This window comes from Alnus glutinosa, chromosome 1 (genome assembly GCF_958979055.1).
Source record: "Alnus glutinosa chromosome 1, dhAlnGlut1.1, whole genome shotgun sequence".
Classification (NCBI taxonomy): domain Eukaryota; kingdom Viridiplantae; phylum Streptophyta; class Magnoliopsida; order Fagales; family Betulaceae; genus Alnus; species Alnus glutinosa.
In genome coordinates, this window is record NC_084886.1 from 5,294,512 (window position 1) to 5,309,488 (window position 14,977).

At 36.2% G+C, this 14,977-nt stretch overlaps 2 protein-coding genes across 2 annotated transcripts; both read right to left on the reverse strand.

The window, feature by feature from the left end:
• Positions 1–6,396, reverse strand: LOC133868095 (uncharacterized). Its single transcript, XM_062304921.1, has 13 exons — positions 6,165–6,396; positions 6,010–6,071; positions 5,606–5,674; positions 5,408–5,489; positions 5,048–5,118; positions 4,780–4,881; positions 3,978–4,067; positions 3,636–3,710; positions 3,264–3,296; positions 2,316–2,393; positions 1,832–1,897; positions 1,167–1,279; positions 1–200 (listed from the first exon to the last, which is right to left on the reverse strand). Exons 1-13 carry the CDS (start codon positions 6,217–6,219, stop codon positions 179–181), a joined length of 918 nt encoding a protein of 305 aa, XP_062160905.1. The 5' UTR covers positions 6,220–6,396; the 3' UTR covers positions 1–178.
• Positions 6,397–8,098: 1,702 nt separating this feature from the next.
• On the reverse strand, positions 8,099–13,621 carry LOC133868105 (uncharacterized). Its single transcript, XM_062304929.1, has 8 exons — positions 13,255–13,621; positions 13,040–13,095; positions 12,531–12,693; positions 10,920–11,008; positions 9,850–9,982; positions 9,099–9,191; positions 8,770–8,872; positions 8,099–8,628 (listed from the first exon to the last, which is right to left on the reverse strand). The coding sequence occupies exons 1-8, from the start codon at positions 13,417–13,419 to the stop codon at positions 8,222–8,224; spliced, it is 1,209 nt and encodes a 402-aa protein (XP_062160913.1). The 5' UTR covers positions 13,420–13,621; the 3' UTR covers positions 8,099–8,221.
• Positions 13,622–14,977: the final 1,356 nt, after the last annotated feature.

The following is a 14,977-nucleotide window of genomic DNA, read 5'->3' on the forward strand; positions in this document are numbered from 1 at the left end:
TGCCTGGTATTCGAAACTTATATATATGCATATAGAAATTAACAAAGAACATCCCATCAGTAACCACTGATGTTGTGTACATCAAACTTTGAACAATCAAACCAAATTAACTATGAGCTGAGTACATGGAGAAGAGCCATATAATGGATAGGTTACCATCTCGTTTAGAATATTGTACTCAACACTTGGTAGACAGCGCCCTGCAAAGTTCAAGTGGTATAAGCACAATTGAATAAAACCATATAGAGCAAATCTGTCAAATTTCTCCAAGGGGGAAAAGATAAGTAAAGAACAAGAATTGTAAGAGTACATGCATATTGGCAGATTTTATCGCATTCTCTCTAACACAAACAGAATAGCTAAACCTTATCTACCCCATTATACCATTGCCTTCCGGCCCAAAAAAAGTCACTAAAACCGAACCTAACCCTACCGACAGAATGCCTACTATATTCAGTAAGAAATTGGTCTTTGAAACTGGATCTATGGTTAAATAACCTTATCCCTCATTAAAATGGGAATGAGTTAGTTCACAAACCAGGCAGGCTGGAACCATAAAGCTCTGTGTACCTTTGGTCTCAGTGATGAATCCGTGTTTCAGGCATAAATCTAGTATGAATGGCAACCACCTTAGCTCAAGAAACAGCAACATACATATAAAATTTCATGTTTCACACATAAGATGCACTAAAACAGGAACCTCAAAAAATAAATGCGGAGACAGGTGTTGCTAATGAAGCACAAGACACGGCTTCAGACTTGCCATAACTAAATCAGAATATGTGCACTTAGTCAATTGGCACCACCTACTTACAATAAACTCTTCTCGAAAAGTGAAGAATTTTGTGGTGACCCATTGTAGGGAGGGAGTTGAAGTGAGACTGAAGCAAGAGCATGAAATCACTGCTCACTTGTTTTTGAAAAAAAAAAAAAAAAACTTATCTTCAAAGTAATCTGAGCAAAAGGAGTATCGATTTATTTATTTCAGTTTATAACAAGCTATACAGTGATTAGGATTCCTAAAACCCACTCATACAAGCAGGATACTAATAAATGTGGTTCTAAAATTAATAGAATTTGTATCAATCGCCTAGCACACAAGCACACATTCAAAAGCACATGTTCTGGTCCAGAAAATGCACTCTGATGAAACGATAAATTCAAACCTCAGCAGGGGTCTCGGCTGTTCTTCCAACCTATCAACACCATCTTGCACAATAGCATCTGATGCTGACCTATCCATACCTCCGGCCAAAGTGTCTGCAATGTCCTTAAGACCCTACAGGCAGATAAAATGGCATGAAGTTCAAAGAAAGAGGACACATCTTACCAAAAGATACAAATAATCAATTACTCAAGAGTAAGAATTCCATAGCTGATGTCAAAAAGCAGTAGGGTGGGAGGGAAGGAGGGAATTGACAGGCCTGCCCCCATTATAATGTAGGAACAGGATAAATCCTCTGGGAAAAAAAAATCCATATAAACTAAAAAGTGTCACCATATTAGAAGTGTCTTCACTTAAGAAACTTATAGATAGGAGGGAGGGAGGGAGGGACTTGACAGGCCTGCCCCCCATTATAATGTAGGAACAGGATAAATCCTCTGGGAAAAAAAAAATCCACATAAACTAAAAAGTGTCACCATATGAGAAGTGTCTTCACTTAAGAAACTTATAGATAGGCAGGTAATGTTATCAGTGAGGATTTGCAGACTAATACATGATAATCAATTGGATTAGGGGATTTGAATCACTGAATCCCTATCCCATGTTTCACATATTTCTATGTTGTTAATTCAGCAACCAGAAGAAAAAGGGTACATAGGAAAGAACCTTCAGACTTGGAGTTTCTGGATATGTGAGTAAACTACGAGATTTCCCAGTAATTTTAAGTTGCTCCTGCAAGATGTTAACCAAATAGTTAAATTAGCGATCAGCTCTGTAAGAAAGCCCACAGAGATGAGATTACAATTATGTAATAAGGAAATGTTAAAGACAGCATTATATACTCTTTATCACCATCAACATTAGTGATTGTTCCACGTAAATAACTAAAGAATAATCCATAACCACCAAGCAGATTATACGTTCTTTAAAACAATAGGGAGATATCATCGGATGCCATTACTGCCACCTTAAAGAGTGGCATGCAATGAACATGAGTGATAGGAACATTGTTACCTTTGGTTACAACATCATTTATTATCAAGTAGGATGGGTACATTTGAAAAGGTCAGCCATTTGGAGAGCTCAAAAAAAGAAGATACCGGCTCAAAAGTTAACTCCAAATTATATTTAAACAACTACGGAAGCCAACCTTCAGAACTTCAGGCATTATCCCCTTCTTTCCATCAACAAAGTTGCACAGGTACAGAACACCAAGATTAGCAATATCCTGTCACCACAAAATAATGTCAGCATCTCCTCAAGCTGATACATAAGCAAATACAACTGTAAGATTAACAGCCGCACCAGTGCAAGTCACATATCTGTGGTGATTTATCCTCACATTACTAAGTTCAAAATACCAGCCACCATACAAGTATCTCAAGCAAAAATGAAATACACCTCTCACTGAAACTTGTAAACCAAGACATCACTCAACTTACCTTTAAGTAACATAAATTTGCTTTGTTATATATGTGTGTGTGTGTGTGTGTGTGTTCATGTAGAATAGAACACATCTAGCTCATCCATGGGATATCATAATTTGTCAGTACTCAAATAAACCAAAACGCATCATCGCAACTTCCCTCTTTTTTTAAAAAAAAAAATGGTTATAATAAAAAATTTCTATTGCCACAACTGGGTTACCTGGTTTCTTCCCCACAAATACTACCCCCCCACCCCCTTTTTTTTTCCTCTCTCTCTTCTTACTAACCATGAATTTCAACTTTACGCAACAAATACTAACATTTTTACAAACAAAATTCGTCAGCCAACCAGATTGCCACTATAGGCATATCTTTCTTCCAACCAGAAATATACATCTCACTTTTACATACAGATTATAATTGCTTGTTATCCCTTTTTTCCTCTTACTGGTTAGGGATTTTAATTTTCCACGCTAGGAGAAGAATTGTAAACAGAAAATCTCAGCAACTGTTATAGTGTACAATAGAAATTCTTTATTTATTTGTAAAGATATGGCTTCTCATATAAAATGAGGATATGTATATGTAATAATGTGTGTGTGTGTATCTATATATATATATAGACACACACACACACACACACACACATATTATTAGATACAAAGTCTTACCTGTTTTCCTTCCAGCGTACCTATCTTCCCATCCTGAAACAAAAGAAAATTTACATTACAATCAATACATTTTTTTTTAAAATAACAATAATAAAAGCACATATATGAAATTATTACTACGATGTCCCCCCTCTTCTGGAGAGCATGAAAAAGGAAATTTATGAGAAAACCTTTTCTTTTTTTGTTCTTGGAAACATATGGCAAATGAAGAAATGTTGAATGGAAAATTTTGATTCCTTCACAAGAGAGAGAGAGAGAGAGCTTCGGGGCAAAGGGCGGGAAATAGAGATGACACACTACAAAAAGATCACTAGTGCAAATACCGCCACACAACTGACACCACCAAAACAAATTTCATGAAAAATAACTCACCAAACCTTCCACCAGCCTCTGTAAGTCATTCAAGTCATAGCCAATGTCACAAAGAGATTTTTGAACTTCAGCAACCTGTTGCACAGGTTTTAACCATATTAAAATGACAATGCAAATAAAAACATATTCGTGAACATATCATCAGAATCATGTTCAAATGAATAAAAGACAAAATATAACGATACTAGAAAGTACACATAACTAATCTCCATTCTCCGTGAACATATCATCAGAATCAGCTCTAGAGTCTAGACGAACCATAATTTTGGAAAACATTGTACTTTGCTGATTTTACTCTAGAAACTAAGGATAACAAACTCATAAAAACCTCAAAGCACTTACATCATTCTTAATTAACTTGGACATCTCATTCTGCTTTTCCATTTTATCATCCAAGTTTGCTATTCGCTGCGTCAAGTGCCTCTTTGTTGCCTGGCCAATAGAAGAATTGTTAAAAACAATGACAATTTATGGGAAACCATTAAAAATATAAAATAACATCACAAATTAAATTCATCTAAAAGAATATTGCCTCATTGAACTTAAATTATACAATAATAACTAGCTGATTTTTTATGTATGGCTGCCAAGATTGAAGGTAAAAGTTTTTTCCTCAAATTTTCATTCTTTTGAGGTTCCCAAAGTTGACACACATAAAAACACAAATGCACATGTGCACAGACACCCTGATATTTACTTTACAATACCTAAGAATGAACACTCATCAAAAGGAAAACAAGCAGCTAGACCAGACAATGAAAAAAATGCACCCACAGTATAAATGGTCAGAACAAATATCTTTTACACTATTGGTCACAGCTATGGATACGCTTGTCGCTCCAACAAGAATCTGAAATGGTAATAATAGAACAGTAAAAGAGGTTTATTAATAAACAAAATATAAAGCATGCTTTCAAAGCCTACGAAATGTCACAAACCACTGAAAAACTGTTCATCAAGAGCTCAAGACTTCGTACCTATCAAATTAATACCATTGAAACAAAACATGCACAATGGTGTCTTATCCACGCTTATTTTTTAAAATTACATATGTAACCAGGTCCCTTTCAAAAGGGAATTTATAATCATAAATTTGTGTTCAGATTATAGTAGTCTAAGAAAAATGCGTTAAACAGAAACTTACAGCAAGAGCCTCTGACACATTCTCCAGATGCTTTGTCAAGTTTGAAACAGCATTAGCCATATTACGCTTTGTCACATACATAAGATCTGAGAATGAAAAGCCCTAATCATAAAAGAAAAGGGGAGAAGAAAAAGAAAATCAAGAACCGAGAATCAATCCATCAAAACTGTACACTCACAAAATGTGAATACATGAAAATTTGGTCAAAATGCAAATATGTTTATCAGACATAAACTAAACGAAATAACTTATGAGCACATCTAGATACCTTCCACCACATGTAGCCATAGCCCAATGCCCCCAAGGTAGCAGCTGGAACTACAAGAGATGTTAAGTTACCTGGAAAAAGGCACAAAGAGGGGGTAAAATTAAACAACAAAGAACCAGCTAGAATACACTTCATATGCATCAGAAAATGCATAATTCAGTAATAATTAGCAGTTTTCCTGACTTATAACAAAAAGAAAAGGCATAATGCATCGAGAATCACTTTGTTATATCCAAAAAAAATTGGTTAATAACTGTATTCATCAGGGAAAAAAAGAAAAGGAAAAAAGAAGAAGAAGGGGAAATAGCCATAGACTGTAGACCATAAAATAGAATTGTTTATGTATATGATAGAGGATACCAATTTGGCCACTATTCCCATTCAGAACAGTAATATGCCGTGCAGAGGCCAATTGTCGAACCTCCATTGCCAATCGTCGCACCTACAAAATAGTCAAGTAGGATTCCAGCACACTGCATATCCCAGTTCTACATGCCCTTTAGCAAGTAAAAAAAAATGTTCACTCACTGTTTTATAAAATTCTCATCTTCACATTACCTGGGCCGCGATGGCATCAGAATCGCCATCTGGTTGATCCCCAGATTTTTCCACTCCCTTCACCAATGACTGCCAATGCAATAGTGTAATCCACGTTATATTTTTTAAAAAAAAAATTAAATATCATATACAACACGAAGGTTTTTCAATTGTGGAAAATTTTCCGCACATAAACAATGTACTTTTCATTAATTTCGCAAGAAAATCAAACAGACAACGTGATTCACTAAAATCTTTTCAATTTTACAGCTCAAAATTGAAATAGAAACAATAATAATGGAAACTGACAAAAAAAAAACACAAAATAAAACACCAGTTAATACCTAATAGACAAAAAAAACAAATATTCCGAGTACGAGTAGAAGCGAAGCTAGATTTGACGGAGCAGTAAAATCAGCACATACCTGAAGTTCGCCAAGCAAGTCCGAGAATTTACCGTTCTTGATCAGGATCGTGCTAGTGTATCCTATATAAATAAAAACAAACTCAGAGATCAAAATAGCTCATAACTGATAGAGAGATTTTTTATGTATGACCGGACTGGAAAAACAGACAGCACCTGCTCCGACTAAGATCAGGATCCGAGATAAACCCATGCCGGTTTGCAAAGCCATGGCTGAGCTTGGTGACTCCGAACCCTAAGAAGAGAGAGAAAGAGAGAGAGAGAGAGAGAGAGAGGATTTGGAGGACAACGCCGAGTGAGGTCAGGGTTTCCGGGAGATTGCGTACGCTGGTTGCCTGGTTGGTAGCAATGACTCTTACTAAGTTTGAAGTTTCTATAACTGATTCATAAAACGACGGCGTTTGTGCATAACCGACTTTGTTCTTTTTTTCTATTTATAGGAGACGTACAGGGTACAGCTGGCTTTGTTTTCTTTTATTAGATTTTTTATTTAATTAATATATTGTTGAGGGCTGATCCACATCCGATGAAAGAGTCCAACTAATATTGGGCTATGATTTGGGCCAGTTTCTTTTATTGAATAAGAGCTCTCGCAAGATTTTTAGAAACAGTCTTAGATTTGGTGACGGAGATAGTACGCAACAGAGTAATTGGCTAAACGTCAGCTTAATTTTGACTAGTCATAATGGCTCAAGTTCTTTTTGCCATTGATGCACCTCGGAGGGTCTAAATCAATTCAGTAAAATTAGATCTAAGTTTTAACCCAATAATAAGAGGGAGTGTCAAAATAACACTATTCTATAATTATTGAAGGTTTTAACAGTTTTATCGGCCTTAATGAGTTTGCTCTTCTAACCAATCAAAAGTCTTAACGTTGTCAGAGGTAGGAATATAAACGAGTTGAGCTACTTGTTAGCTTACTCGAGATTGACTCGAATAAATCTGACTCGTGCTCGAATTGATTATAAAATGAGCTACTCGCGAACACGGAATCAAACTCGATTATTAAACGATGCAAACTCGTATAAACTCGGCTCGACTCAATTAAAACTCGTGAACCCGCTCGTATAAGGAACGACTCGTATACATTTATATATATTAATGTGTTAAAATATAACTTATTTTTATAATATAGTATATTAATAAACAATATACTATATGTAAGCATAAATTAAATAACAAATAAAAATGGTTAGTAAATATTAATGGGTTATACTTGATTGGTTATATATATATATAAAATAATAAAAGTGAATAATCTCAATACTTAATTGTCAATCACTTAATCATATGATACAATGACAATTCAGATACTTAATCATATAATTCATATTATATTATTCATGTAATATAATAGGACTATATGATCATATAATAATATAACATTGTGGTATATGATATGTAATCACTGATTCACTATATTTAATATTATAATTTATAAGTATTATCATTCGATACTTATGAATCATTACATCACTGCTATCACGTGATCGAAGATTTAAAATCATATGAATTGTTAGACAGTATGAATCATATGATCATACATTCATACGATAATACTTATATCATATTATCTAAGTGTGGTTTAATTATTTTTTATTGCTAAAATAAATAATTTGAATTGTATGATACGGGCCGAGCTCAAGCCGAGTACTCGAGCTCGGTCAATAAATTTTCTTAAGCAACCCGAGCTTGCACACGAATTTTAGGCTTGTGTCGAGCTCGAGCTTCACTATTACATAAACGAGCAAAGCCCGAACAGTCAATACTCACTCAGGATTAGCTCGTTTACACTCCTAGTCAGAGGCTTAATTGAAATCTATAATAAGAGAATTAGAGGATATGAGACCTTCAAAACTCTAAAATTGCTAAACCGCTATGTAATAGCAACCAATTTTATTATTTTTTTTTTTTGCAAAACTTTTTTTTTATAAAAAAAAAAAAAAAAAAAAAAAAAAAAAAAAAAAAAATTGCACTAATGACTATCAATGATACTACCCAGGTAGAAAACTTACTAGCTTGGAGAATATAGTCTATTTATGATAATTAATTTCTTGAGGAGGCCGGCTTCAATCGATGCCACTTATAACTAGAACATGATAAAATAAGGCATGATTATTGATATGATCATAGATCACAAGCAGATACAGTATAAAATAGACTGCACAAAATTTAAGAATTTGATTGAAGCTGCACTGATTCAAAAAAACTGGTCACTCCTTTATTTCTTCAGATTGAGGATTAATCAACGACGGATTTATAATTCTTCGAGGGCATGTCCGAATATTGTGCCCTCTTTCTCGGCACAACTGGCAAGTGCATGTTCTGCTTCCAGTAGGAGAGCCTCTTGTGGCATGAGTGCCACTCAACTTTACCCCAATCACTTGAGGGCAAGTCCTGCGGTTGTGGCCGCTTTGATGACATAGTCTGCAACGATGATTCCTCTTAACTGTGTCTCCCTGATTGCTTGACCTTGACTTTCGGCAGGTTCTTCTGTTGTGACCCTCTTCTCCACATAACCGACACTTGAACCGTCTATCTATCAAACTATCCTTAAGTTCTAGACAATAGTGTCTCCTGTGTCCCTCACGTCCACAGTTTCTACAGTAAAATTTTACTCCTGCATCAGAACCAGGAAATTGGTCTGTGTCAATAAGTAGTAAAAATAATAATAATGAAACAGGTTACTCATCCGAAGCCTAGCTGTAATGAAAGGTATAGTTGAGCTGTCAGCAGTTAACTACGTTGTATAAAAACAGACCTTTCATGGCAATGCTCCTCTTGCGACGATTTTCTGGATCACTAAAGAAAGCTTTTAAAGCTTCGGAAGCACGCCTTCGTGCTGCAGTTGTTCCTTTGGCTTTCTATACAAATATAAAATTTGACATAATTCATAGCAGAGATTTTTCAATTTCAACTATGTTGGAAATTAAAGGTTCAATAAACTTCCCTTCCAGCTTACCAAAACAATATATTAGAAATATTTTAATTCAGAACAAAGCACTGCAACATTCATGCAAAACTATTATCTTATACATTTAATGAAACTCTGAAAATCCATAACAGTTATGAATCAAAACATTTGCATACCTTAATTGCAGCCACTCTTTGTGCATGAAGTTTAGGATCACTATGTATGATCTTCATTCTCTTGCTAAAAAGGCCTGTTTTGGCATTGAGACTCTGCAATCATCCAACTAAACCAAGTAGATTAAATTCTTGATCTTATCAAAATCTATAAATTTGTGGAATTTAATGAAACAATGCATGATGAGGAACATATGCAAACAATATTTGAATGTAGGACCTAGCATCATCACAAGAAATGGTAGCAAGCCTAGTTTATAGTAATCATGTTAGGTGTTACATCATCCGAAACTTCAATTGCAGAGCCTGTTAGAGTCTGATCCAGTCAGGAAGGGAGGCATTGTTCAATTTCTCTACAACTCTCACAAGTCTCAAACTTACAAAGAATTGTAAAGTCAAAGATCCTTCACTTGTCCCACAAATATTAATCACCCATTTAAATTGTTCAAAATTCCAGATTGGAGCTACAGCTTAAGCATACAGGACGTATTCAAAATCCCCAACCATATAAGAATGATAAGAAACAAAATGGACCACGGTGAAATTGTGATTTCAGTCGTACTTGGTCAAAGCATTTCAACATGGTTAAGGTACCAATGATTCTGCGTACTCACCCTTAGTGTCAGATATCATATCAATATGCAATATAAAACAAATACATGCCATGTTTATGTATATGGGTGTGTCAGATAACAATATGAATATGAAATATAAAACATATGCCCGTCAGGTAAGGTTGAAGCAGGCTACTAACTTTCAGTGAGCGGCTAATTTTTAATCCTACTTCAGGAGGCTGTGATTGGTAAACACGCTTTGATTTCTTCTTCATGCCCAGCTTTATATCTAAGTTGTCAACTTCATCATCTTCCTTTACTTTGAGTGGAGACCTGGGTGAAAAGCAAATGTTGAAAGAGTCAATATTTAAAACCTTTCTGTATTCATTAAAAAAACAGAAACATTTGACATATACAAGCGAAGACAAGACCGCTTCAAAACTACTTCGTATCATAAAAAAGGAGCTCATTGTGCAGTATATACCACGGTTAATAAGCAACTGTTCAACATTACTATTTCATAAAGTATAACACTTGTTTCTGAGGGATAATAGTAATACTTTAGTAGTAATCAAGAAAGCTTTTTATCAATACTATAACTAAGTAGCCATGATGTAAACTCTATGACACCAGAGCTGGATCAATCTCCTTTTCAAGGGCATAAATATGCTAGAACTCCTGAAACAAGTGACTTGTAGGAATACAACAGGCTTTGCTTTCAATGTGGCATTGGTTTATTATAGCGTGGAATGCACCATATGGTCCATTGTTTATAGTAGGAACTCAAGATAGCCAAGTAAGAAGCACTTCGACCTTGTCATTCAGTATTACAAGCCTTGCCTTTTTAGTGTAAATAGAACTTGTTCAATTCAATTATTAAAATGCAGACAACGTAAAAAGTTCTTCTTTCCCAAACGTCAAAGGTATCAGACTAGATTATAGTCCATTATTAGACCTACTAAATAAGAGCATAAAGCATGGGAGAAATGAAAGTGGCAATTAAAAAGCAAGAGTCTAGTGTCTATATATGTTTATTTTAGATTATTTGTATTTGTGCATACGTTACAAATAAGTATAGAAAATATTTGTAATGAGGAAAATCAAAACATATACAAGTATTTAGTTCTTCATTAACAACGGGTGACCAAATTAGAAAGATAACGGTGATAGATTAGAATATGCGCACTGCCAAGTGACAGCAAGACATAGGGATAATATGAATTTGATAAAACAAAGAGTGCGCAATAAAAAGAGGATATGAAAAAGTTACTTAGAGCGAGCTTTCTCCCATGGTCGTTCATCAATCGACTCTTCCCATATGACGCAATCACCCAAACATTGTCGGCAAGCCATTATGCCCTGTTGTTGATTGGACCAAAGAAATCAGTGGAAGGATAAAGAAGTATGTTGTTTTCCACAAAGACCAATTTCTCACTACTTCATAACCATAACAAATAATTGGCATAATCCCAACAAGAAGTGCATTGGCTAGTTTCTTGAGAATAACATACATAAATAAAACTTTTATTATTATTATTATTGGCAAGTTACGCACCCCGTGGTCTTGAATCCACAACCTCAACGTCCATCCTATACTTACAAGGGAAGAAGGTGCCATTTGAGCTAGATTTCTTTGGCCAAACTAAAAGTAATATAACAAGCACTGATTCATTGACCCCCTATAAGTTTCCTAATAAAGGTAAGGCAATGTTAGACATAACAATTTGGGTTGTCTCATGATACTCCATTAATAAAATTATTTTGATACCCCAATAAATAAGTTGAATTAACTTTATCAAGGTTAATTTAAGGTTCTTTGCTATTTGTTGCAGCTTTCTCCACCTATATTACTGCTTTGGAAGTATGATTGTCTCGGCAACTTAGTGTTCTGAAAAACACATTTATTGAGATCAATAAAGGACAAGGAAAGAAAATGAGAGAGTGTTCTGTACTGAGTGTATTGGTATTGAGATAGTAGAATACTTTCTGTACTTAGACAAAGAATTCAAAACCTAAAACAAGTTGAAAATACCCATGTAGGCTACTTCAAGGGTGTTCACACCTTAGAAGCTTTGTGCAGTGAAACAATCACTCAATGTCAAATTGCTTTGGGCCACGAGCCTCATTATGTCCAGGACATTGTGCAAAAGTTGCTGTGACTTTCGTAAGTTATGGATGCAACTTAAATCTCTCTGCCCATACATGTCGATTCACTTCAGGCCCTCCTAAGAGTATAGTGAACTCATGCATCCCCTTCTAAACACAATGTGTAGCAAAAAAACCTACAATGTCTTCAAAAGACCAACCAGCAGTCAGCCAGGCTGATTTTGTGGAAAATTGATATTGGTTTCTAAGTTTCGCTAAGTTTTGGTGAGAGCTGCAGCTAGTAAGACAGGTCTTTCGTAGGGTGAGCGAATTAGTATGGGGGGAAGATGCATTGATGTGTGCTTTTATGCTGCAACTTATACTTTCCAGGTTCAATTATTGAGTGCGACAACTTTCATGCATAGATGTTTAAGGTTAGAAACCACATCCAAATCTTCACTCCCAGGACCCTGCTTCAGCAAAACCAATACTAGGTATTGGCCTTTTAAAACCACTTTAGTTAAACTACTACATAGCTTCTTGTATAATAAACTCCTTAAAGAAATATCAAAGGCAAGAAATACTCAAATAGAAGGATTCACTTAATCTTGAATTAACAAACTCCCTATAAAATTGTACATGGAATGTGTACTAACATATTTCACTCCTAGAACAGAGTTAAAATCTCAAAAAGAGCCCTCTTTGCATGAGTATTAATAATGAGTTAGTGCAAGCCACTTCCCCATGTAAATATCCATCTGCAATTAACTAAAAATATGGCTCCAAGAGCATATACCTTCCCATTACATTGTGAACAGTCTAATCTGGTCCTCTCTATTCCACACTCTGTACAAGGAGTATAACCTCTACCCCGGCAACTTGGGCAGGGTAGCTCTCTGATGTACTGCCCGTTTGGACCAAACCAGGAACGTGGTGTGGGTGCACCAGAACTATCATTCCTGAAATTAAATTTAAAAATTACATAGATATAAGACTGAAACAAAAGGAAACACCATGGCTGATTGGACCAACTTCATATAAAACCGTTTTCAACCAAAAGAAACACCATCAATTAAACCTTTTCAGTTTAATGATACTGAGCCGAAATGCCTAAGATCCATATTTGCTCTTTTTTTTTTTTTTCTTTTTTTTTTTTTTTATTAGGTAACAAAAAACGTGAAAAAGTTTTGAGTCTCGGCCCCAAAGGGATTCCATAGCAATCTCCACTTCGTAAAATGAAATTGTCTATCAATGGAATATGATAAATGATAATTGTAAAAAGTATATAATGAAAGCGTTCTAAACCTCGGTTTCGGAGCGACATCGACCCCGAATAGCTCTTCCGAGGGATCATAACGCAACTGTGCCACAATCATGAAAAAAAAATTGGAAACTTGTGCCAAAACAGAAATAATAAAAAAATAATAATAATAATTCCAAATTAAGCTTTACAGGATAAACAGCTAAAGAAGTGCTGTGTGTGTGTGTGAGAGAGAGAGAGAGAGAGAGAGAGAGAGTACCTGGCTTTGTTTGGGAGTTGGAACAGAATCGTCGCTCGTGGAGGAGGAAGTGACGCTTGGGACGAAGCTAGTCTTTCTCTTGGAACGGAGGAAAATAAAGAAGCGCACGTTTTTGTGCCTCCATTGAGGTGCCAGAATTCGAAATGAGGAACAGAATGAAGACATTTCATACGTACAATTCAAAGAATATAACGAAAGGAAAGAAGAAAGGGAATCTGAAGCGAAGATTTCTTGCACAAGCTCAAGAGCATCATCAACGAAATGCAAACGGCTTCAGCGTGAAAGAGTCTTCTGAATCAGCAAGATCCAATATTTGAATGGAGGTACTTCGGCGTTTATAGTGCGTGTGGCTATAATAGAATCAGTAGAGGCCGCGCTTGCTCTTCGTTTCTGTCCACGCGTGTGCGTGCATGTTTGTGGCTTAGGATAACGCCACAACTCAACATCAGTGGTTTGGGCGACATCTATTGCAAGAAACTGAACGTAAAAAGTCATTTACAGAGATACTAATGCTTGTAATCATCTTTTTTATTCTTTGAAATTGCTTTTCTTAAATCAGTGATTTATTTTACCCAAACGTGTCAAAATTAGGTGAGTCTCACGGTGCGATTTGTATCCACAACAAAGATTAATGTTACGCATCTTTATTTTATCATTTTTAAAAACTAAATTAAAATAATTTTTCTCTTATGCTCCGTTTGTTTCGACGTAAAATGGTTTCCGTCGTAAAATATTTTCAACGAAATCAATTTCAAAAAAAAATATTTTTCAGCGTTTGGTTCGCACGAAAAAATTACGAAAAGTGAAAATGCAATTGTCGCCGGAATCCGGCAACGACCGGTCGCCGTCGCTGGAATCCGGCGAACATGTTGGGCCGGATCCGGCGGGACATCCGGGCCCGGTCAGATCCGGCCGGATCCGGTCATTTTGGCCGGATCTCGGCAGGATCAGTGGCCGGATCCGGTCAGATCAGGCTGGATTCCGGCCATTTTGGTCGGATCTGGCCGGATCAGTAGTCGGATCCGGTCATATCCGGTCGGATTCCGGCCATTTTGGCCAGATCCGGTCAGGTCAGTGTCCGGATTCGGTCAGATCTGGCCGGATCTCAGCCATTTTGGCCGGATCCGGTCAGATCAGGCCAGATTCCGACCAGATTCCGCCACCATTCGGCGCAGTTGCCGGATGTCGCCGGATTCCGGCGGCCGGCGGTATTCTGGCAGCCGGATTCCGGCAGCCAGCAGTATTCTGGTGGTCGGATTCTGACGCCGACATTATTCTAGTGACTTGATGATGCCGGATTTCAGTGCTGCCTATTTTCAAACGACCGACTATTGTCGAATTCGGACAGCCAGATATCAAACGTGCGTGTAAGGACGAAGAATATAATTTTGGAAAACGATTTACGGTTTTAAAATCCGTAAATCGTTTTCCAAAAATTAAAGAAGGTTTTACGGTCAATACGAAAATGATTTTCGTTGACCGTTATTTTCGTTCCTATCAAACACCGTAAAATACCGAAATCATTTTTCAGAAATCATTTTACGCCGAAACAAACGGAGCATAAATCAGTTCGGAATAAAATTATATCCCAATTACCTATCCTTTAGATATGCATTGGGTGTCCATAAGTTAAAATGAAATTGGTGTCTCTCTCTCTCTCAATTTTATACCTTAGGCTTCCTTTATTTAAAAAAAAAAAAAACTGCATGTATCGCCCATCAAT

Excerpts from the sequence above, each read along its gene's own strand:
- LOC133868095 (XM_062304921.1), bottom strand. The coding sequence starts at position 6,219 with ATGGCTTTGCAAACCGGCATGGGTTTATCTCGGATCCTGATCTTAGTC. Across the intron at positions 5,675-6,009 it reads ACTTGCTTGGCGAACTTCAG|TCATTGGTGAAGGGAGTGGA; the intron begins GTATGTGCTGAT and ends TTGCATTGGCAG. Across the intron at positions 3,297-3,635 it reads AGAGGCTGGTGGAAGGTTTG|GATGGGAAGATAGGTACGCT; the intron begins GTGAGTTATTTT and ends CTTTTGTTTCAG.
- LOC133868105 (XM_062304929.1), bottom strand. The coding sequence starts at position 13,419 with ATGTCTTCATTCTGTTCCTCATTTCGAATTCTGGCACCTCAATGGAGG. Across the intron at positions 13,096-13,254 it reads CAACTCCCAAACAAAGCCAG|TTGCGTTATGATCCCTCGGA; the intron begins GTACTCTCTCTC and ends ATTGTGGCACAG. Across the intron at positions 9,192-9,849 it reads AAATTAGCCGCTCACTGAAA|AGTCTCAATGCCAAAACAGG; the intron begins GTTAGTAGCCTG and ends GGATGATTGCAG.